Source organism: Zalophus californianus, chromosome 1 (assembly GCF_009762305.2).
Source record: "Zalophus californianus isolate mZalCal1 chromosome 1, mZalCal1.pri.v2, whole genome shotgun sequence".
NCBI classification, from domain to species: Eukaryota; Metazoa; Chordata; class Mammalia; order Carnivora; family Otariidae; genus Zalophus; species Zalophus californianus.
Window position 1 is genome coordinate 135331939 of NC_045595.1, and position 23758 is coordinate 135355696.

General features: G+C 47.5%; 1 protein-coding gene across 1 annotated transcript; it reads right to left on the reverse strand.

The window, feature by feature from the left end:
- Positions 1-12037: 12037 nt before the first annotated feature.
- Positions 12038-13795, reverse strand: MAGEF1 (MAGE family member F1). The gene has a single exon (XM_027584412.2). It carries the CDS (start codon positions 13545-13547, stop codon positions 12570-12572), a length of 978 nt encoding a protein of 325 aa, XP_027440213.1. The 5' UTR covers positions 13548-13795; the 3' UTR covers positions 12038-12569.
- Between the last annotated feature and the right edge of the window lie 9963 nt (positions 13796-23758).

A 23758-nucleotide genomic window follows, 5' to 3' on the forward strand; every position in this document is an offset into this window, starting at 1 on the left:
AGTGGGTCTCAAACCTGATTCCATATCTTGTGACATACCACCATCTCGTTTTCTGTGCTGGAGCCTAGGCCTTAATAAGGCATCCATCCAAAAGCCCTTGTAGTCTCCCAGAGCATTTGATGTAGGATGAGTCCTCACCAGTGGGTATGGAGTTTATTCCTGCACCATCCTAGGGACCTATGCAGGCCTCCTTTTATCTGTGGTTGCCCTGTTAGCAATCCAGCTTGTTCCCAGCTCCTCACCTGTCTCGCTCAACAGTTTGATGCTCTGCTGACCTACTTAGCAGCTCTCATGCTCTCTGCTTTGTTCTTCAGGACCTGCCTGGCTATCTCTCTCATGGTGGATTATTTCGGTTTTGAACCCTTGGGCACCTCGCCTCCAGCTTGTCATGGGGCACTGAGGGCTTCAGTTCCTCCAGGTCTGGGCACCTCACTCCACCAAGCCTCCTGCAGTGGCCGACCCCAAACAGCGTCCCAGCCACCCCTCCCCCCAGCTGCCAGATACCCGCAGCCGTCTCCTCTGCCAGGACTCCTTCTCCTTCAGCTTACCAACTGTGACGCTGCCCATCCCTGCCCACTGCATTGCAACAGCCAGACAGCCTCGGTTCAAGTCCTGCATCTGCAGGTTTTCAGAAGTTCCTTAACTTTCCTGAGCCTTGTTTTCCCATCTGTAGAACGGGAATAATACCTCACAGAAATATATGGACACCAGTTCTGTACCTGGTACATGGCTTAGGAGTGAGAGTTGATAGCAGCTACTGCTTATAAAAGCTTTTCAACAGCTTTTCATCTTGGCTTTGTCTCTCTTAAGCAGGGTGAGGTTAGGTGTCTACTCCAAGGTCTCCTGGCTAGTAAGTATGTCTCTGACCTGATTCTTCACCTCCAGATATTGTGACATACCACCATCTCCCTTTCTGTGCTGGAGCCAAGCCTTGATAACTTGTCCATCCATCGGTCCCGATTGTCCCTGAGGTGTGCAGAGAAAGCCTGCATTCACCCATTTTACAGGGAGGCAGTTTGGGCCCTGTGCAGATAAGCGAGGTGCCCACATTTGCACTGCTCATCAGGAGGCACCCGGGTGGGAGCCTGTTTTGATTCTGCATTCTGTGGTCTCAAACTACATCTTCCCACCTCTTTTCCTCCACTGTTAGAGCATCCCAGCCCTCTTCTGAGAAAGTCCTCTCTCCCCACGTGCAGAATACCAGTGAGGCTGGTCTCCATGGCCCCAAGCAGAGAGCGGCGAAAAGGACCCTCTAGATAGAGGGTCGAACGCTGGAGCTTTGGGAGCTGAAGAACACAGCGCCTGAAGCCCTGGGAAGGAGGACGCTGCTGGTTGAGATCCCCTCTTCGTGCCCGTGAGTCAGCCCAGACTGCTCTCCCCGCACCCGCACCCCGGCCCCTGGGCCAGAGCAGCCCTGTGGCCGGTTGGCGGCTGTCGCCCAGCCCCCAGCCTCCTCCCCGGGCGCCCCCCCCCCCCCCCCCCCCGCCCCGGCCGCCAAGGTTGGCAGCCTCGTGGCCACGCTGCTCGACTCTGCGCCTCTGCTCCTCAGTTTATTCCTTCCAGATACACAGTTGCTGCTTTTTATTTGGATCACTTTTCTGCGTTATGGTATTTCGGTTGTTTTTCCAATCTCCCTTCCCCCCGCCCCCCCGCCTTTCCCCCGTGGCAGGATTCCTAAGAAGACTAGTTTTTGGAGAGAGCGGCGAGCACATCTGCTCTGTAGCTGCAGCATTCCAGCAGGGCCCCGTCAGGGGCTCGGGGCTCGGGGAGCCGGGCGGCGGAGGCGGGCGCGCGGGGCCCAGGGCGCCCGGCAGTTGAGGCCGGTGGCGGGCACGAGCACTGCGGCAGGCAGGGCCGAGCAGCCCTGGAGCCGCGGTTTGCCAACGGCCCGGCCCCGCGGACTGTGGCTGTTGGCTCCCTCGGCTCAGGTCTGTGCGTGCCCGCCTTGCGCCGGGAAGGAAAGCAGGAGCCTTCGAAAATACCCTGGCTTCCGTCTCCTCTGTCAGCAGCTCTGAGGGGTGCGGGTCCCACGTGTGGCGGGTGTGGGAGTCCGCGGGGAGTGTGGCGGCGCACGGGCGTGTCCTAGAAAGAGTGCGCTGGTGGCACGCAGGCTTGGACGTCACGGGGCGTGGGTTCGAGTCCTGTCTTCCCCACCTACAGCTGCGTGCGCTCGGGCAAGTTAGTGTGAAGGCGGGAACGCTTCCCTCACAGCAGTGTTGTGAGGGTTTACGGGGCCGATACATGCAAATGCCTCTTGGCACATAGTAAGTGCTCAGTAAATGTTTTCGTTATTATTATATATGCATGGGGATAGGTGTGGAATTTAGTAGATTTGGGGTGTGCTTCTTGGACTCCGGAGTGTGAGAACTGCCAGGGGAGCTTGTTAAAAGTGCTGGATTCTGGGCCTCACCTGCAGAGATTCTGATTCAGCAGGGCTTGGGCAGGCTCAGAATTTACTTTTTTTTTTTTTTTTTTAAGATTTATTTATTTATTTGAGAGAGAGAGAGAGAACGAGCAAGAGAAGGGGAAAGGGAGAGAGAGAATCTGAAGCAGACTCCTTGCTGAGCTAGGTGCCCGACATGGGGCTTGATCTTAAGACCCTGAGATCAGGACCTGAGCCGAAATCAAGAGTCAGATGCTCAACCGACTGAGCCACTGAGGAGCCCCCAGAATTTACATTTTAATTCAGAGGCCCTGGTGATGCTGATGCACTAGTCTGGGGTCTGATCTGGAATCGTCTGAGGTATCTGGGTTAGTTGGTCCTTGAAATCCTGGGCTCTGGTACATCCATCAGAACCGCTCTGTCGATGTGACTGGAGACTGGCTGAAGGGGTAGAATGGGGTGAGGCCAAGAGGTAGGCAGGAGCCACCCCAGGCAGAGCCTCGAGGCTCTGAGGAACTAGGGTTGTTGGGGTTTTAATCAAGGGACTGACAAAGTCCTACTGAGTAATTTGGGTTGGGCCAGCCTGGTTTACAAACCCAGGGCACAGCAGATGCAAGGAGGGTGTAAAATTGCAGTTTGCTCAAGGCCAGCGTGGCAGAGGGTCTATGCCCTGAAAGCAGAAGAAGCAGTATCTGGAGAGAGAGAGAGAGAATCCTCCAGATTGAGCAGCTGCGCCAACTCCCTCCTCCCTCAGGCCCAGCATTGGAGCTGTTGGCAGAGCATCCAAGCAGGGTCCGCCTGGGCTCTGTGAGCCGAGTCCCTGGGCGGCCGAGCCAGGCCAGGGCCAGACTGGAGGGCATGGCTTAGGATAAGAAGCTGGCTCTGTCAACTCATCCACTCAGGAGCTTGCAGTTTCTTGATTTATTTTTCTCTTTCTCTCTTAGTAAAGATCTTTCAGAAGAGTTCTTTGTTTTGACTGAGCTGGGAAAGAAGGAGGTGGGCCGTGCTGAAGCCAGTTGCCCACTCCAGAGAGGAGGCTGGGGAGAGCAGCTGTGGGCCCATGAGGCTGAGGTCTGGGCAGCTCTGAGAGCTGGGTCCCCCTCCCCTGGGATCTCCTTTCAGATGGTGAATTTGCTGTGTCTGTAAGTGCATGTGAAGGTGAGTGAATGAGTGTGAGTGTGAGTGTGTGTGTGTGTGTGTGTGTGTGTGTGTGGATGTGCATAGGTTAGTGTTATATATGTGCGTATTCCTTCAATTCATTTAATAGTGGCCACAAATATTTACTGAGTGTGTCCTCTGTGCCAGATGTTGTTCCAGATGCCTGGGATACATCAGTGAGCAAAATGAAGATCCCTGCCCTCAAGGAGCTTACGTTCTATGGGGATTTTGTACATCTAGAGGGGATGGATGGGCTTGTGTGTGTGTCTGTTGTGCATTCACACGTGAAGAATGGGGAAGAATACATGAGTACACAGGCAGACCTGGGTCAGGAACCATCTGCCATTTTCCAAGCATATGATCCTGGGCCAAATACTTAATTTTTCTGAGCCTTAGTTTTCTATGAAATGGGAAAATAATGTCTTTGTCTGACAGTTGTTGTGAAACTAAAGGTAAAAATACCTGGAGAGCTCTAGGCAGAGTGCCTGGTCTATGATAGTTGCCAAGTGATATTTTTTCTTCATGTCTTCCATGAAGTCGGAGGAGATATACCTACGTGTGTGTGCCAAGTTCATGTTTGTGTCTGGGTGAGGTCTGAACATGTGGGTTCTCCCCAAGTGAGAACCTCTGTCCCTCAGAGTATATCTTGTGCTGTGGAGATGTCTCAGGTCTGATTAAAAGTGTTGGTGTTGCCTGGAAAGTTCCTTTCTAAACAAGAAGGTCTGTTAGAAAGCAGGGAGAGAAAGGTTACTAAGTCTGGAATCCCATGCATTGGCCCATTTAAGCCTTGGCTTGGGTCTGTCATGAGTCCTTCCAGCTGCAGTGTGAGTCTGTTGTTTGAAGTTCTGTTTTTAGTGCACACGAAGAGTCTTGGCCAACCCTTACTTGAAACCCCCAGCTGCAACAAACTGCAGCTTCTCTTTCCCCAGTTTCGCCACCCCCTGGCCATGCCGAGACCTTCTCAGTGCCCAGATCATTCATAGGTGTAAATCTAGAAGATGGATCCAGAACCAGGACCCAAAAGACAACTGTGGGGGCAGGACTGCATTTCTGGGTAATCTGTGGGGACTTTGAAGATCCTTGCTTTCTCCCACATGGCCAGGAGAGAGGGGGTTCGAGTTCCTGTTCCCCTCCTCTAGACACTTTCCCACTCAGAAAGTCCATGGGTTGGGCCATGTGCTCTAAGAGGCTGACTCAGAGTGTCTACCTGCAGCAGCCTCAGTGTCCCTCCTCTGTTCCATCTCTAAGTGCCCATAGGATGTCCAGCTGAGGAGTTGACACTCAATGTGCCTGAAGCCATATCCATCTCTTGATCCCAAGCCAGCTCCCTCTGGGTGTTCAGCTGTTCTGATGAACAACTCCAGTTTCTTCCATTCACTCCAGCTTGAAATCGCTGAGTCATGCTTCATATGTCTTTCTGTTTCATTTCCTACAGCTAATCGCTTATCAGATCATTTCAAGTTAGTCCCCCAACCAGGCCTTTGCCACTCCCATTCCTGCTGGTCAGAGTGTCATTGGCTCCTATTTGGTCTCCCCCTTGGCCTCCTTGCCCCCAGCTCCCCTCTCCTGACCAGCCAGTCCACCTTCCTAGAGCACCGGCATGTGCTCGGTGCCCACGTCCCCCACTGCCCCCCACTGCTCCCTTCAGCCCCAGCGCCCTCTCCTCTCCTCCATAGACTCCACTCCAACCTTCTGGTCCCTTCGTGGTTCCCAGGACACTGTGCACACTCCTGCTACCCTACCTTCGCTGGAATTGTTTCCCTTGCCTGCAATCCTTTTCCCCATCCCAACATTTTACCTAAATCCTAGCCATCCCTAACACTATATAACACTCATGGTTTTGGAAACATTCTGAGCAGGGGCGCCTGGGTGGCTCAGTCGTTAAGCGTCTGCCTTCGGCTCAGGTCATGATCCCAGGGTCCTGGGATCGAGCCGAGGGTCGGGCTCCCTGCTCAGCTGGGAGACTGCTTTTTCTCCCTCCCTCTTCCTCTACCCCTCACCCTCAGCTCATGCTCTCTGTCCCAAATAAATCAATAAAATCTTAAAAAAAAAAAAAGAAAAAAGACAACACGCTGAGCAGGTGGGAAAAGAGGGGAGGAGAGAACTATAGTTGCTAGCAGTTTGCTAGAGGAAGAGCATTTAGTTCAGGTTTGGGGTAGCCTTTTCTTTGGGGAAAAGCAACGTAAGCCTGAAAACCTGTAGTCACTGTCAGCTGAATGCAGATGTTCATTGTTCTGGTTCAGCAATGTAAATAGCCATGCCTTGGGAGAGAGGGACTGCCTTTGCGTTCCTTTTTCTCCCAAGGTTTGAGGAGAGGAGTTGTGGAGGAGGGGAGAGCCTGGACTGGTCCCTGTACAGGAGACTTGACTATTTTCAGCTCGAGTTTGGAGAGTTACTTGCAGGAGATGGCAAGCGTAGATAAGCGGGCTTCCAGAAGAGGTTGGAGAGGGTCTGGCACTGTTGCTTTGGGACCCAGGGGACGTACCTTGGCACAGAGTGGGGGAGCAAGATACTCTGTCCACCCCTACAAAGATGCAGCAGCTCTCTAGAATCCTGGGGGCATCACAAGAGGCAGCAGTCATGGATATAGTGGGGGGGAAACCCCACAAGGACCATCTCCAGCAGAGGCTCCTTTCATGGGCTTCCGTGAGCCCCGCATGGTGACTGCTGTGGATAGACGGATTTGTGACATCATCGGAGATGCCCCATTGGGAGCTCCCAGAAATATTTGAGGGAAATATTGCAAGGAATGGGGCTCACTGTCACTGTAACTCATTGTTAAAGTAGCAACAAATCATTTATACCCTCAGCAGGTGAAAACGAAATACACTAGCGATAGATATAAAAACCATGCTGCACCATTAACCACGATTGCCTCTGGGTGCCAGCCAGTATCCCCGAGCGTTCATATTCGTCTTTACATTTTTACGGAACCTTCCAAATGTCCCACTATAAGCATTTGTAATTAAAAAAAAACAAAAGCCATGCAGAATATTTTCTCTTTCCTTCCCCTTCTGGGCCCAAACGAAGACTCAGCCAGGCCTAAGGCCGAAGGCCGCTGTGGTTTCTTCCCCTACTAAACTCCTACAGCGATTCTTGGGTGCAGACTCGCATCCATTCATTGTTTTAGACCCTTGAGCCCGCTCCTTCGGGGCAAGGAACACATGGCCTTCTCCTTGCCCCCTGCCGCTCAGCTCACTCTGGTTTGGGGAGCTACTTCTCAGAACCCGCTCGGCCCTCACACTTGCTGTGCCATCTGCTGACACCCCCTCTTCTGCAGTCCCCCCAGACAGGTTGTGGGCTCCCTGCTTATCACCTTCAGTTTGGACTCGGATATCACTTCTCAGTGAGGCTTTCCCTAGCCAGGCAATTTTATTATTTTGTTTATTTATTTTTAAAGATTGTATTTATTTATTTGAAAGAGAGAGCATGAGACAGCACAAGCGGGGGGAGCTGTGACAGAGGGAGAAGCAGACTCCCCGCTGAGCAGGGAGCCCGATGTGAGACTCGATCCCAGGACCCTGGGATCATGACCTGAGCTGAAGGCAGATGCTTAACCCACTGAGCCACCCAGGCAACTTTAAATTGCACACCCTGCCAGCACCCTTTCCCTGGTCCGGCTTCATCTCTTCCTATGACACAGATCTCCACCTGCCATGCTATGTGTTATACTTCTATCCTTTATTACCTGTCCCCTTACACTAGTATGTAAGCTCTGGGAGCGCAAGGATTGTTGTCCCTTTTGTTCTCTGCTGTAATCTCACTACCTGGTATGTACAGAAGATGGACTCTGAGAAACAAACGGAAGGTTCTAGAGGGGAGGGGGGTGGGGGGATGGGTGAGCCTGGTGATGGGTGTTAAAGAGGGCACGTACTGCATGGAGCACTGGGTGTTATATGCAAACCATGAATCATGGAACACTACATCAAAAACTAATGATGGAATGTATGGTGATTAACATAACATAATAAAAAAAAGATGCTCAAACAATATTTGTTGAATGAGTGAATACATTTTATGAGACCGATAGTTACCACGTACCAGATACTGTGGTAGGTGCTTGTAATCCCCTCATTCAGTTTTCACAGACTTTGAGGTAGGTAGCATTCTCTCTTTTAAAGAGATCTTTTAAAGAGATCTCATCTTTTAAAGATGAGGAAACCAAAGCTCAGAGAGGTTGGGTAGCTCCGCGGGAGCCGCATGCTATCACGCAGCAGAGAGTAGGACTGGAGTGCAGGTTCGTCTGCTCCAGGGGCCAGGAGCTTTCCATTTCAGCTCTCCTCTGTCCCCCTGGTTCAGGTAATGTGGCTGTCCCTCACCGTGTTCGACACCCAGTAGGGCTCCTGAATATTCTCAGGCTGAGGCTGTTGCTTCCCTTGCACGAATTCCCTCACTGCTGGGACCACAGAGCTGCTGCTTAGAGGTGTCTTTGCTCAAAAATGGGCTCTTCTCCCTTCTTTTTTTTTTTTTTAAAGATTTATTTATTATTTATTTTGAGAGAGAGAGAGAGAGAGAGAGAGAGAGCACATGAGAGGAGGGAGGGCCAGAGGGAGAAGCAGGTTCCCCGCTGAGCGGGGAGCCCGATGCGGGACTCGATCCCAGGACTCCAGGATCATGACCTGAGCCGAAGGCAGTCGCCCAACCAACTGAGCCACCCAGGCGCCCTTTTTTTTTTTTTTAAAGATTTATTTATTATTTATTTTGAGAGAGAGAGAGAGAGAGCACATGAGAGGAGGGAGGGGCTCCTCTCCCTTCTTGTAACAAAAGACCCATAACCCTACAACTGGAGAAGCCAACGTGCCCCTCTCCCTCATCACTGCCTCTACTCTCTAGCCTGCATGCTCTAGGTTATGGTATAAATGAGCAGGATGAGAGCTTTTCTTTCCTTCTCTCTCGGCCCCATTTTCCCAAAGGGAGGTTGGTCGCTCCCCTAAGAGCCTTCTGAAGACCGGAAGGGTGGAATGCCCATAGGAACCCAGAAGATTTAAGTTCAAGTTCTGTTATCTGCCGCTCACTAGCTATGTCATGAGCTTGGGCAAGTCATTTAATGTATGCACTGACAGAATGGAAGGAATTCTTCTTTCCTGCTGGTTTCCCTATTGCACTGTAATATTGGCCAATGTAGGACCTGCCTCATGAGGCTGTTGTGCAGACGCGTGAGACAATGCAGTTGTCATACTTAGCACCATGGCTGACACATAAGGCTTAGTAAATGCTGGCTCTTATTGTTACCGGACATGCCTGGCTTGGGAACTGGGTGGGGTCTGCATTACATTCAGTCGGTAGAATGTGGTGTGGGGTGGGGATTGTTGCTGACCACTACTTCAATCACCCATGAAACTTTTTCCTAGAGTTTCACACTTCCGAGTTTGGAATTCCTTGTTCAAAGTCACAGTCATGACTTTTAAAAGGCCTTGATTAGGACACTTTTCAGAATACCTAACCTCCCTAGGCAGTACACTGTGTTTCTGCTGGGAGGTGATTGTTACCATCTCTGCTGGGCTGCACGGTTTGAGGAATAATTTGTACAAGCATCAGTTGCCATCATGACCAAGGCAAGGAGCATAATTATCTCAAGTGGGAACTGTGATTGAGCCTGTGAATTGAGGCCTGATTTACAGGGGCTATAAATGAGCTGCCTGCCACCTCTGGAGCATTATGTGCCTGCTCCATGCTGGGGCTGTAATCAACCTGAGCCTGTTTTCAAACACCCATTCTCCAAGTTCCAGTGGGTCCAAAGTCCGCACCCTGGTAAGCGTCAGGATCTCTGCAGAAGCTGTGGCTAAACTGAGAACTTCCCATTGGCCGTTGTCAAGAGAATTTCCTTTCCTGGCGTTGCTTCCTAGTTGTCGTATAATAATAACAAGTACGGTTTGAAGTCATCCATCTGCCACCACTCTCCGAACAGCAATGCCCTGCTCTCCTCACCCGGTGTTTCACCCAACACACACTAGTTCTGCTTGTGCCTGAAGGAGGGCGAGAGAGGGGATCCAGGCCATTTTTCTCCGCCGTGTGAATGACCATAAGCAACAGGAGGCGTTCATCATCTCTTGCCCTCGCCATGGCCAGTGTCTGCTCTACACATGGGCCCAGAGGCCAGACTTTTAGTACTTCTGAGAAGCCGATGATGACATTTGTGACATGGGAGGTCTTTCATGCTGAGGCAAGGGTACGAGTTCTGGCAGCCCTTTGTGCCATGTGCAAACAACACTGGGAATCATATTCGCAGGCCCGCAAATGTTATTAGATTGTTCCATGGCATAGAAGTCTTAGTTTGAGGCTTAACGGAGAGAACAGACTAAAGTAGACTGAGGCAACATGGCCTCTAAAGGGCAAAACATGCTGAGTTTGAGCAAAGAGACACATTCTACACGTAGTCAGCACTCTGAGCACACTGGGGAGAGAGTAGGCAGAGCTGGAATCCGTTCGCAGAAAATTCTTCAACTTTGTTTTAGCTTCCTTTTTACCCCCCTGCAGGCCAGCGTCTTGTCATAATTAGCCTGGCTACATAATACTTGTTTGTATCTCCAGAGAGACGGCAGTGTTTAAAGAAAGAACGTGAGTCCAGAGACAGATGACCCAAGTCTGGAAGGACTCCCACAAAGAAGGAAATGTAAAATGGTGAAAAATCAAGCTTTTGACTCAGATTTTAGTTCCAATCCTTCTTATACACTATCTGTGAGACCTTTCTGGCTTTTCTGACTCTCTTTGCTTAGTGCAAAATGGAACAGATATGTACCCTGTAAAATTGTAATAAAAATCATCAAAAGATATGTAAAGCATAAAAAAGCTGGCTTCCCTTAGGTATTAAATAAATGGCAAGAATTACTGTCTTGAACATCTACAAAATGGAGGTGTTTAGTAATACCTACTTTGCAATGTGGTTGTGAAAAGCAGGGGTAGGAATGCCTTTGGCCTATAGTAGATGTTTAATAAATGGTACTGTTATTAGTCCTGTCTTTGCTAGGTGTTAACACATCCAAATTTCAGCAGAGTCACATCTGGTACAGGTAAAACGGGGTGGGGGGGTGTATTTCTATGCTATTTCACTGCCATAAGGACTGCAATGGGAACTGAAGATAATTCTACAGGCCCTGCTTGTGTTTTGGAATTGTGATAACTGAAATCACACACAACATACTGGAAGCCAGGAATGGGGAACAATGTGCTAAAATGAAACACACTAGATTGGGGGGCCAGGGACTTGTGACCTTAGGCAAATCACCAAGTAATCTGACCCTCAGGTGCACACACTGCTGGTGAGAAAATACAAATGCGAGAAATATCACTGTTATTGTTCTTTGCAGGTAAAGCCAGTCTTCCCACGTTAATCTTTGGAACCCAGCAAAGTCCTTGGCATATAGTGAACACTCAGTATTTGTTTGTTTAATGAACTATGAACTGCCCAGAAGTCATCTTTTCATTCATTGGTGAACGTTTTTGCCCATAAGCTTATAGTTTCGATCTCAGTCTAGTTTGCTGGATCCCTGGGCCTGTGTCCCAAAGTATTTATTTGTATTCCACACCAACCTTAACATAGTCAGAAATGTTATTTGAACACAGCTGAAAGCAGGAAAAAACTGGCAGTAAAGTGTAGAAAAGCGGCTCTTCCGTATATGGCAGCTGCGGGGTTGGGGGTAGCTTCACAGTCCCCTCTACACCCATCTCTGGTTTGGTTACCACTTTCCCTATTATTCTCTGTATCTTTTCCACAGGATGTATCCCCAGAGTGAAAGTGGCAGGCATTGCAGAGGCCTGAGCAGCTCATGTGGATGATCCTTCATGGCTAGTTAAGAATGTGAGCAATGCCTTACTAGTCTCCTCCAAACGGGAGGTGGCAGGTGGAAAACAGCACGTAGAAACAGGGATGAGGGCCCTAGGCTGCCTAGTGCCAGGGGAGAAATCTTGAAATGGAACTTCTCGATAGTAGGGGACATCACATGTACCCTCCACCCACAGGACACACCGCATCACATGTACCCTCCACCCACAGGACACACCGTTCCTGAATTGTTACAGTATTTGGTTTGTGACAGCTTTGATAGAGAGCTGTTGAGAGAACGGAGATGGAGGGGACCACAACACTAACAGTCACCATCACTATGCACTGAAATGAGTTGTTCTGGAAAAAGAGCCCTGGCAAAGGTAGGGTGTTTTCCAGCTCCATCATGAATCAAGTCTTCTTCCCATGTTATTGAGGGGCACCTGTGCCCTTCAGTTATTCCCAATACCATCTCCCACCCCTAACTTCTGCTTTTCCTTTCCCTCCCCTCCACATGCCCCATCCTTCCCCCTCAACCCCCAAAGTCCGACTGAAGGTAATTTCAGGCAAGCCTCACCCAATCAGCCCAGCTGGGTTAGGGGTCCCTCTGCAGCCTTCAACTCACTGTTCTGTAATTTCTGGTTTATTTTCTTAATCTCCAGTTCCAAAATGTAGGACCTTTATCTTGTTCAGCATTCTATCCCCAAATGCCCCAAACACCACACAAAAGAAGATGCTCATCAAATGTTTAATTTATTAAGTGTACCAGGGTATAGTTCTAATTTACTGTATTTTCATTTTTCTCTAGATACTATAATAGCTAACAAATAGAGGTACAGGTCAGTCTTTTTCTTTATACAATATAGACAAAAAGCACTGGGAAGCTAGCCACCAATCAGCTATTTGTTTTCGTGGTACCAGATGATCACACTGCTGAGTTCCTTGAAACCATTAATGTACGGCATTACAATGCTGCGTCATTTGTTCAAGATCACAAAACAAAATGTAAAGTTTTCCATCCATTTTACAAAACCTGCCAAACCACAACAAAATCCTACAGGAAAAAGTAGACCAATCTCATTTATAAATATCAATTTAACAGTATGTAAAATGTAACAAAACACAGCAAGATACAAAACCTAAATCCTAGTTACACAAATACAACTTCTAATTAACGACCTACCCCCAACGATACTACTTATGACTCCGACAGTAGCTTTTTCATAACCACGAGGACCCCGCTGGCCACCTTTCCACCAGCCCTCATCAGGGGCAGATACCAGCCCTATCACTGGCCCTGGCCCTGGCCCTGGCCCTAGCCCTAGCTCTCATACTGGCCTCAGCTCTGGCCTTGGCTCTGGCCCTGTCAGCCTCATCTGCCAGGGCCTCACGGTACTGCACTGGCCAGTGCTGGGGTTCTTTCTTATGGAGTTTGGCCACGAACCCCAGGACTTTCATCTTGCTGATTTCCAGGTTGCTCCGGGGACCCCAAGAGAATTCACATTCCGGCGGATTGGTGTGAGGCACCTGCCTGTAACTGAGGTATCGCTGCTGCACAAAATCTTCCATAATAAGCCTCTTCGGGTACCCGAAGAGGAAGTGATACTTTGAGGGGCGTACCCCCAAACGACGTAGCATCTCCCAGACCTGTGTCTCCCTGGCACTATTACCTTTCATGTAGATAAGGCCCAAGATCATTATTAAGAGACCCAATCTGGGGCCATCTCCTCCCAGATCCTCCTCCTCCTCCTCCTCCTCCTCAAGAGGTTTTAGTTTGTTGATCAGGATGTAAGTGTGGTGCTTGCGGCCAAACCGTTTCAGCTCGAAACCAAAGACATACCGCAGATGCTCTGCGGCCCTTGCGATGATCTCAGGGAACAGATCCTTCAAGTCTCCGATTACGTATTTCACCATCTCGGAGCGAGTGATGGGACTCTTCTTCTTGTCCTTCACCAGCAGGAACTGCACCAGCTCGGCCACCGTCCGATCCAGACGGCGGTAGGCCCTGCGCCGGGCCAAGGCTTTGGCTGCCAAGGTCCTTGCGCCTTTTGGGGTGAGGGCGGAGTCCGCAGCCCCCTCCTCCCTCCGGGCGCCAAGATCCTCCTTGGGGGTCTCTCGCAGGAGGGGGCTCGGGACCTCTTTCTGAGAAGCGGTCAGGGCCTGAGTCTCACCGTCACGGCCGCCATCCTTCTCCCTCTCGGCCTGAGGGATGGGGAGAGCCCCGTTCTCGGGTTTCAGCAACATGTTTCGGGCAGGCAGGTGCAGAGCGCGTACAAGGCCAAGGGGTGTGCAAGCCGCTGCGCAAACCCCGGCGGAGGGGGGAGACAGAGCCTGGGGCAGCGGGAGGAGGAAAAGGAGAGAGGTCAGAGGGGGCTTTCGGGATGCTGGGCTGCACTGCAGAAGTCTCGGGACCCTTGCCGCAACGCCTCCGGCGCCGAAGATTTGCGCGCCGCCCCGGCGCAGCCTCAGTGTGCGCCCGCGCGCCGGTTCGCCGGGCCACTTCCGGCCAGCTCAGCCAAGATGGTGGCCCCGGGGCCGCGCCAAGCCCCGCCCCTTCCGGCTCCCTACGGGTTTGGGTTTGCACGCCCGGGCGGTGGGAGGTGTACCCTCAGCGCTGCCTTTTAGGCTCCAGAGTTGGGGCAAGGTAATCAGGGCTTTCTCGTCCAGGGCATGCAGAATGGGAAATGTTTCCATGGACAACGTTGAAATAGGGTTGGCGTTCTAGCCACGTCTTTTCAGCAAGTGCTTATTTTAAGTGTATCTAGGATTTTGAGTGATTTTACTGGCCCGAGTGCAGAGTGCAGGGAGGTGAAGGCTGGGAGATAGGGCTGTGAGGGCCAATCAGGGAAGAACTTTGCACAGGATACTAGGGAGATTGAAATTTATTCTAAACATGATGGGAAACTACTACTGGGAGTTTAAGCAAGGGAGTGCCCGGACCGGATCTCTCTCTTTACAGTCTCTCTGGTGGCGGTGTGAGGGATGGTTTGGAAGTAGGGACGACCAGAAGCTAGGAATCGATTTTGGAGTCTTTTTATAGTGCAGAATAGGAACTGAGACTTGGTTTGTCTTGTTCATTGGTGTATCCCCAGCGCCTAGAACAGTGCCTGGCACCTACAGGCTCTCCATAAATATTGTAAAATGTAGGATGAGGGGGCAAGGATAGATTCTACAGGGGTGAAAGGAAAATACAGCTGACAGAAATATTGGCCGATTGGAGGAAAGGGGAGATTCTTTGACCTAATCAAACTTAACTACTTCCATTACTTTTTATCTTTTTGCATACCCCCAGTTCTTTCCTCTCTCCTCACTTTCCCTCCCACCCTCCTTTTTCCTCCCTCCCTCCCTCCCTCCTTCCCTTCCTTCCTCCCTCCCTCCCTCCCTCCCTCCCTCCCTCTCGCTCTCTCTTATTTCAGGACTCAGCTTAAATGTCACCGTTCCAAAGCCTTCCTTAATCTCCATGCATGGAAGTTATTTACTGCTATCTCTGAATCACCATAGCAATTTACATTTATTTAGCATTCACTTATATAGACCTTATTATATCCTAGGCTCTGTTCTAACCACTTTTCGAATATTAGTTTGTTTAATTCTCATTGAGGTACTGTTATCATCATCCCCATTTTATAGATCTGTCTTTCCTATGGCATTTGCTATTTGCTAGCTATGTAATCTTGGGCAAGTTACCTAAGTTCCCTGCCCCTCAGTTACCTTATCAGTAAAATGGATATAATAGCAGTAACAACATTATGGAGATTATGTGAAGTAATGCATATAAAGTATTTAACGCAGTGCTCAGCACATATTGAGTGTTCAATAAATGTTAGCTATTATTTATTGCATATTTTTAATGTGCTGATACTGTGCTAAGTGTTTACATGTATTAACTCATCTAGTCATAACAGCCCTGCTAGATAAGTGGTATTATTATTCCCATCTTATAAGTGAAGTAACACAGAAAGAGGTTAAGTAACTTCCTCAACATCACGACTGAGATTTGAACCATATAGTATGACTCAAAAGACCATGCTCTTAACCACGATATTAATAGATGTTAATTATTATTATTGACCATACTCTGCTTTGTATTATAATTATTTTTGTGCTTATCTTATTACCCTCCAAAACCAAACATCCTAAAAGCTAAGGCTATGTCTTTAACTCTTGAAGAACCCCTCAGAGTCAGCACTCAGTATATAATTGTCACTGAATAAATGACGAAAGGTTTTTTTTTGACAGGAAATAACATTTAAGTAAATATCTGACAGTCAGATTTTTCTAGATGTAATCATGAGCTCTTCACTTTAAAAACTTCTGAAAATGTATACTCACTTATAGTATCTGACTTAGAAAAACTGCAAGTGTGTGAATGAAGCAGAAGGATGTTTATTACGGTCTAGCTTGAGGCTGTTACTAGTTTTCATTGTGCCAAACATTCTGTGTACAATATAATTTCATCCTCACAAATCCCTATGAAGAAGGTATTTTTACCCTCATTTTACCAATGTGAAAATAGTCACAGAAATCACCTGTCTCAAACCAATCATCTGTTAAGAGCTGGACTGGAGACGAGAACCTAGAGCTCTCTCTTCTGAAGACTGTACTCATGACTGTCTTCACGTACTCATGCTGGACTGCCTGGTTATCTGTTTCTCCTGAAGGTAGAGAGAACCACTCCTACCTAGAAGGACTGTGCTAGAGATAAAAGAGTTCATTTACGTATTCTCTCAATCCAAGCATTGCCAAGAAGATATGTAGGAGATAGATGCATGGGAATGAGCATATAGGAGATACACTGAATGGAAAGAATTTTGAGGGAAAAATTTGCAGTAATATGACTGGATTTTAGAAACTGAATGAATAATGTAATAGTACACATCAAAAAAAAAAGGAACTACTGATACAACATGGATGAGTCTGGCGGACATTATGTTAAGTGAAAGAAGAAAGATACAAAAGGTTACATACAATAGGATTCCATTTACTTGGATGTTCAAGACAGGTTAAACTAATCTATGGTGATAGAAATTAGAACAGTGGCGGTCTGGAGTGGGGTTGACTGGAAAGGGGTATGCAGGAACTTTCTGGGAGTGAGGGAAATGTTCTGTGTCTTGATTTGGGTGTAGGTATTTGTCAAAACGTGTCAAACTGTACCCTTAATATCTATGCATCTCACAATATGTAAATTATACCTCAAAATTATTTTAAAATTAAAATACTAAATGAATAAGCCTTTGGGTATAAGAGGTGGGGGGGCGGCATGAAAGGTGAATGGCTTTGTTTTTACCATTTGCCAATCCCTGGATGCTACAGTGTTCTACCGGAAGGGACCTAGACAATCGTTTTTACCGTTCTGATCATGCCTACCTTATACAGGACCAGCAGACTTTGTAAACAACCCTTACGTAAGCTATTAGAAGGGAGGCAATGCATACCTCTTTGTCTGGGGAGAGAAGCAGCAAAACAAACACTTTGATAACTATTGCTTGAAACCTTCTTGAGGGTGGATCTTTCTTTGAAAGCCCACAGTGCTTAGCCCCTTTTAGTCTGCAGAAAGGGATAAGGGAATTACACTGGAAAGGCAGAATTGCGGGATGAATTATCTTGGAAATGTCCAGCACTTTGTGGGTGTAGAAGAGGTGTGTCCCAGAACAAAGCCTGAACTAGGTCAGAAGTCCTGAGCGCTGGTGTCCCTCCTCACCCACTCATTTGGTGACCTTGCCCAGGACACTCAACCTCTTTGGGCTACTGTTTCCACATCTGTAGGCCTCCTTGCCTGGCCTGTCCCCACAGAATTATTTTGAGAAAGATTATAAATGCAAACATACTTTTAAAGTGCTCTACATTAAGAAATACAAAATGTTACAGACTTTTTTTTTTTTTAAAGGATAAGTGGTAGAAAAATCTCAGTAATGAGTGTGACTCGTCTCTCATGCAGACGTTTTGGAACGAGTTTACACATTCCTGGTTGAAAAAACCGTCTGGCCAAAAAAGATTAAATAAAGAAATGTCAAGTCCTGACACTCCTTCTAAGGCCAGTGAACGCTTTGGTGGGGAGCCAGGGTTATCTTGTTGGATTCCTTCTAAACTTGGCAATAGAGTCCTCCAAACTCTTGAGTGCCTTCTTCACAGAGATGCTGAGTAACATGTCACCCCAGATTTGAGTGAGTCCCAGTCTGCACAGGTGCTTGTGCCCTTGCTATTTCTTCCGACAGTTTTGACAGCCATGCAAGCTGATCCGGCTCGAAGGGATCAGAGGAAGAGCTTTGTCCCGTATTCCTGGGCCAGGCGGGGGGGTGGGGGGGTGGGGGGGTGGGGGGGGTGGAAGGAGCTCAAGCTCAATTCTGTTACAGCGGAATGGGCAGAGCGTGAACCCGTGGGTCCTGGAGGAGCGGCTGGGATTGAGGCAGGATGGCTGGGCGGATGATTCGACCTGACTTGGGTAATGAAGATTGTTTGTTACTGTTTGAAGAGCAATTGTGTAAGCAACAGTGCTTCTGTGTTAGGCTGCCTGTGACCCACCAGTATCTGTAACCTAACACCCAGTGCAGAGGAGGAGCAGAGCCTGACCAGCGGGGGAGGGGAGAGATGGGGGAGGAGGATGGCGTGCACAGGGCCCCCTTCTCCCTCCTCCACCGTCCCACCCCCTCTCTAAACCTCGAAGGAGAGTTGGCGAGAAGGCATTTGCCACCTGGACACAATGAGACCCAGTGCGAGGGGCAGGCGTGAGGCTGGCTGCGAGCCAGGGCCCTAGTCTGAATGGCCGTCGCCAAGGGGCTGCCAACAGCCCATCTCTATCCCTGAGGGGCCAGGCCAGGACCCAGGCGGGGGCCCTCAACATCCAGCGCCGAGGCCCAACTCACACCATTCGCTGGCCGTGATCAGAATGCGTGGGACCCACGGGCTTTGAGCAGCTGAACAGAGCCGTTTCCCCTCCGCGGGCCGCCGGTTCGTTTGGATTAGAGCAGGCTCTCCGGAGTCCCTTTGTTGGCTGCTTGTTATTCCGCACGCACGGAGCACTGTGCATTCATCTTTATTAGTTCTAATTGCTTCCCTATTCTAATGGGATCTTGATATTCCCATACAATTGAAAGGAAACGTATTCATTAAAATAATTCTTCTCCTAACTGCCGCTTCAAGCTGCTCTTCTAAGTGACATTGTCTCTCTAGCTGTCGCCTGCTGAGGCCTCTTATTAAGACTCTAGTCAAAAGCCAACTTTGGGCAGCAAACTTTCCTTGCAGGAGTTTCCAGACACTGAAGAGAGGGCGCTTTTTAATCGGCTCACACACTGAAGTTGGAGGCCAGCTGGTATAATTGGGGGTGCTGCTCCGGGGGGCTAGGGGGAGAAGGGCTGGCCTCCAGCTCTGCCTCCTATAACAATGACCCCTTTCTGCACACCAACCGGCTAATTTCGAGGGCTCCCCCCCCCGTGCCCCCATCATCTGTGTGAAACTTCTTGTTTATGCCACAAGCAGTTACTAGGTGTGTTCTAAGTGCGAGGCGCTGAGTAAGGTGCCGTGAGAAGTGTGAAGACCGAGCTGTAGTCTCAAGGTGTTTATGGTCTCCGTGGGTGGCTCCCAAGTCCCGGTCCCTAAAGTTAGGCAGGAGAGGAAAGGCTGGGACCGCTCTCTCTATTCAAAAAAGCTTAATGGGATAGAGAACTTAGACAAGCCGGCTGCTATTCCATAAATGTGTTTGGTTTCATAACCAAAATCTTTCAAGCCGTGAGATCAAGGGGGTAATACAAGAAGCTTCTTTGGGACGTTGGGAGCCATTGATCTATCTGGGGGGGAAAGAAACCATTATACAAAAGAATGACTGCGAAACGTATGTTCTTCCCACGAGTGGTGCAAATAACATGCTGGAGGAGTTGGGAGGAGGGGAAGGGAGCATGTGCTGGGTCCTACATTGTTGTCCGAATGGGATTTTATCCCTGTAACAGCCCTGCGAGAGAAGCGCGATTATTCCCCATTTTACAAATGGGATCGAAGAGGAATTAGGTGCTTCGTCTCGTGTCAAGAGCTGGAGGTTCCAAAGCACAGGCTGTTTTCAGGGCAACGCGTGATCTGCCCCGTGTATCTGTCAGGAGCACACCGGGCAGGAGCCGTCAGAGTTTAATGTGGAAGGTGGCGTTCGTGTCCCCTTGAGGCCTTTGGGGGGACTGTCAGAGTGGGGTGCACGGGAAGCAAGCGTCTGAGCAGGAACACAGAGGCCGGGAAGAAGCTGGAATATCGGGAAGTGACGGGAGTCCAGGTGGCCCAGTGACTGGGGAGCGTGTGCCGGAGCAGTGGGAAGGAGGCAGAAAGGCGGGTAAGGGCCGAATTGTCAGGGGCCTTGCCTGTTGGGAGTTTGGATTTTAGGCTACAGGTACATCTCCAAGGAGGACCCCTGAGCCTCCAGATAAACACAATATCTCTTTCAGGAGCGCCGATTCTCCTTGAGGTGAATAATTTTAGGCATCTTCATATTAAAGGAAATTCAGATACATCATGGAATAGAATGTGCAATTCTCAAGAGTTTTTAAGAGGAAACAGAAGGCTTCAAAGAGCGGTTGGGTGTGCTGGCAGGGGCTTCAGGCTGCGCGGTCCCCTGGGGGCACTGAAGGCATTGCTTTCCGTCTGCTGTTGGCGTACTTCAGCGGGAAAGTTTGAGAACTACTGACTTGGGATAAAATGTTTTGGTTTCGGGAATAAAATAATTAGCTATATTTTCAGAAGGGTGGCAGGGGCTTGGAAGATAGATTGGACAGGGCAGGGACTGAGGGCAGGAGTCCAGTGAAGAGAATGTTGTGGTAAACTCTCAGGAGACATGAAGGGCTCAGGGGGCTGCCCAGGGGCCTCAGAGCCCGCCTCTCTGCCTTGGCCTTTCTGGAGGGGGGCCATCCGAGAGAGCCCACCTCCCCCCACAAGCCTCTCCTTCCTCTTGAGGGGCTCAGCAATTACTCTAGGATGGCCAGGAAGGCGGTAGCAGAAGCAGCCAAAGGAGGGCCTGGGCCAGGAGCGGCCCCTCGCAGATGACCTTCGTGCCCTGGTCATGTCACTCACCTTACGGCCCGCCAGCCACCTCCCAACCCAGCAGGTTTGCAGCTTTAACTGCCCCTCTCCTTTTGGAGGGGTGACATTTTTTAGATAGTTTAGAATTTGTCTTTTTTTTTTAAAGATTTTATTTATTCATTTGAAACACAGGGGTAGAGAATGAGAGAGAGAGAGAGAGAGAATAAGCAGGGGGAGAGGGAGAGGGAGAGGGAGAAGCAGGCTGCCCACTGAGCAGGGAGCCCGATGCGGGGCTCCATCCCAGGACCCTGAGATCATGACCTGAGCAGAAGGCAGATGCTTAAACACCTGAGCCACCCAGGCACCCCTAGAATTTGTCTTTTAAAGCATTATTTTTTTAAGCATTAAAAAGTTTGTTAGTGCTTTATTTTTTCTCATTTTAGAAGGGATTGTTTATTGTAGAGCACTGAAAAAACCTTGAACGTCCAAAAAAATAAAGCAAAAAATACCTATAATTCCACTACTCAGGGGTAACCACAGTTAACAAATACCTTGGTGTGTATCCTCCCCCAATTCTTCTAAGCATATACATTTTAATTTTTTAGTGGAGTTATCTAGTATATGCTGGTTTATATACATATGCTATATATTTCTTTACATACTGTGCATCTTTCACATTAATAAATATTTTTCTGTAACAGTGATTTGTGATTGAAAATATTCCACAGACTCCCTGTTACCTTTATTTTTATTTTTTTAAGATTTTATTCATGTATTTGACAGAGAGCGAGCGAGCACAAGCAGGGGGAGCATCAGGCAGAGGGAGAGGGAGAAGCAGTCTCCCTGGTAAGCAGGGAGCCCGATGCGGGGCTCCATCCCAGGACCCTGAGACCATGACCTGAGCCAAAGGCAGACGCTTAACGACTGAGCCACCCAGGCGCCCCTCCCTGTTACCTTTAAAGCCTATTTTTACATACTTAAGTTGTTTTAAGTTTTTCCTTATTACATACAATGTGATGAATTTACTTGTGGCTAAATCTTTCACAAGGCAATATTACAAATAGTATTTCCTTTTATTTTATATTATACAAATAACCATTTCATTGCAGTGAAATGAAAGTTAAGACAAGAAGAAAAGTAAGCACCTGTCTTCCTACCATTCAGATATCATACCTGTTTACCTTTCAGAGCCTATTCTTACAGACTTTATTCTATGCACGTATTCGTATCTGTACCCAAATACATGCACCCAGTAAAGTCTGTAAGTCTAGTATAAATATATTTTTATGAAAATAACACTGTTTGCCAACCTGCTCTTCCTTCTTACTATGTAACGATTATCCTTGTCATTTGGCAGTGTTCAGTATTACTTTATTGCTTTCTAGTAATACATTGTATAAGTATACAAACATTTCTTTGTCCTGTGGTTCCTCATGTGAATTTTTTCCGCAGCATTCTTTTTTTTTTGAGAGAGAGAATTCTTTAAATATTCAGGATGTTAAATTTTTGGTCATTTCGCAAATTTTTCCTGGGTTATTTATTTTCCCTTGAGGCTTGTTTAAAGCAAGTGTTTTTCTCTTTATTTTGTGATTATAGAAATAAAACAAGGTCATTGTACAAAAGTTAAAAAATATAGATAAAAATAAAAATAATTAAAATTAGATAACCCTAAATCCTCCTAACTGGAGATAACCACTATTAATATTTTAGAATGTATCTTTCTAGGTTTTCCTGTTTCCCGATATATAGAAGAAAATGGCCATATAGATATGATTTTTTTAAAGACAAAATTCTTCTATATATATTTCTGTGATCTACTTTATGCACCAAATCCATTTTGAAAATCTCTCATGTCAGCACAAATGAATCTGAACCATCATAGATTAAATTAAGTTTATTTTAAAAATAGACAATACTTGGTGTGCCTGCCTTGCTCAGTCGCTAGAGCATGTGACTTTTGATCTCGGGCCCATGTTGGGCAGAGAGATCACTTAATAAAAAAATTTTTTTAATAAAAAATAAAATAGACAATACCTTAGTTCAAAAATAGTTCAAAAATCAAAACAATATAAAAAAGTAGATATTGTGGGGTGCCTGGGTGGCTCAGTTGTTAAGTGTCTGCCTTCAGCTTGGGTCATGATCCCAAGGTCCTCCTCATCAGGCTCCCCGCTAGGTGGAAAGTCTGCTTCTCCCTCTGCGTCTGCCTGCCGATGCCCCGGCTTATGCTCTCTCTCTGTCAAATAAATAAATAAAATCTTAGAAAAAAAAGTAGACATTGAGAATTCTTGCTTCCATGCATGTCCTGCTTCACCTGGTTTTCTTTCTTTCTTTTTTTTAAACAGACAGGGTTTTATTACTTTCAGGTGTACAATAGAGTGATTCTACAATTCCATACATTACCCGGTGCTCATCACTAACAAGTGCACTCCTTAATCCTCATCCCCTATTTCACCTGGTTTTCTGATTTCCATTCCCACAGGTCACCGCTTTTAATAGTTATAATGTTCTTTTTTGAAAATACAAGCAAATGCAATTATGTATGCCCCATCCTTTCTTACACAGAAGTTAGCACACTATATATATATTATCAGGCACCTAAAAAAACCCCCAAAAACCTAATAGTATACAGCGGAGACTTTTTCTTATCACTACATAGAGAGTTTCCTGGTATAACATGGTATAGATGGATCATAATATCTAACCAATTTCATATAGTTGGGCATTGTGGTTATTTTCAAACTTTCAGTATTACAAACAATACTCTAATACATGCAAATGTAATTTTTGTATGTGTGCTAATATATTTGCAGGAAAAATTCTGAAGGTGAGATTGATGAATCAAGGGGTAAGTATATTAATATCATTAATAGCAAATGCCAAATTGGACTTCATAGGGGTATACCATTTTGTATTCCTACAGCATTGTAGGAGGACGCCTATTTCCCTACAACTTCCTCCCATCAGTGTATTTTGGATATGTACAAATCTGATAGGTGAAAAATGGGTATATCATTGCTACTACAATTTACACTTTCTTATTAACGAAGTTGAACATTCTTTCATGTGCTTAAATCTGTTTTTGTTTTTGTTTCTTACCCTGAAAACAGGTATTTTTTCTATTTGGTTATTGGTGTCCTTGATTCACAGAAATAAATTATATATTATAGTGATTGACCCTTTGTGAAATGAGTTGTGATTTCTTTTCCTCCAGTTAGTCATATACTTTTTTTTTTTAATTATGATGCTTTTATCATACAGGAATTTTAAGACTTTTATACAGCTGTACTTATCAGTCTTTTATTTCATGATTTCTGGATTTTTAATCAATTAAAAAGGTCTTTGGGGCACCCGGGTGGCTCAGTTGTTAAGTGGCTGCCTTCGGCTCAGGTCATGGTCCCAGGGTTCTGGGATCGAGCCCCACATCGGGCTCCCTGCTCAGCGGGGAGCCTGCTTCTCCCTCT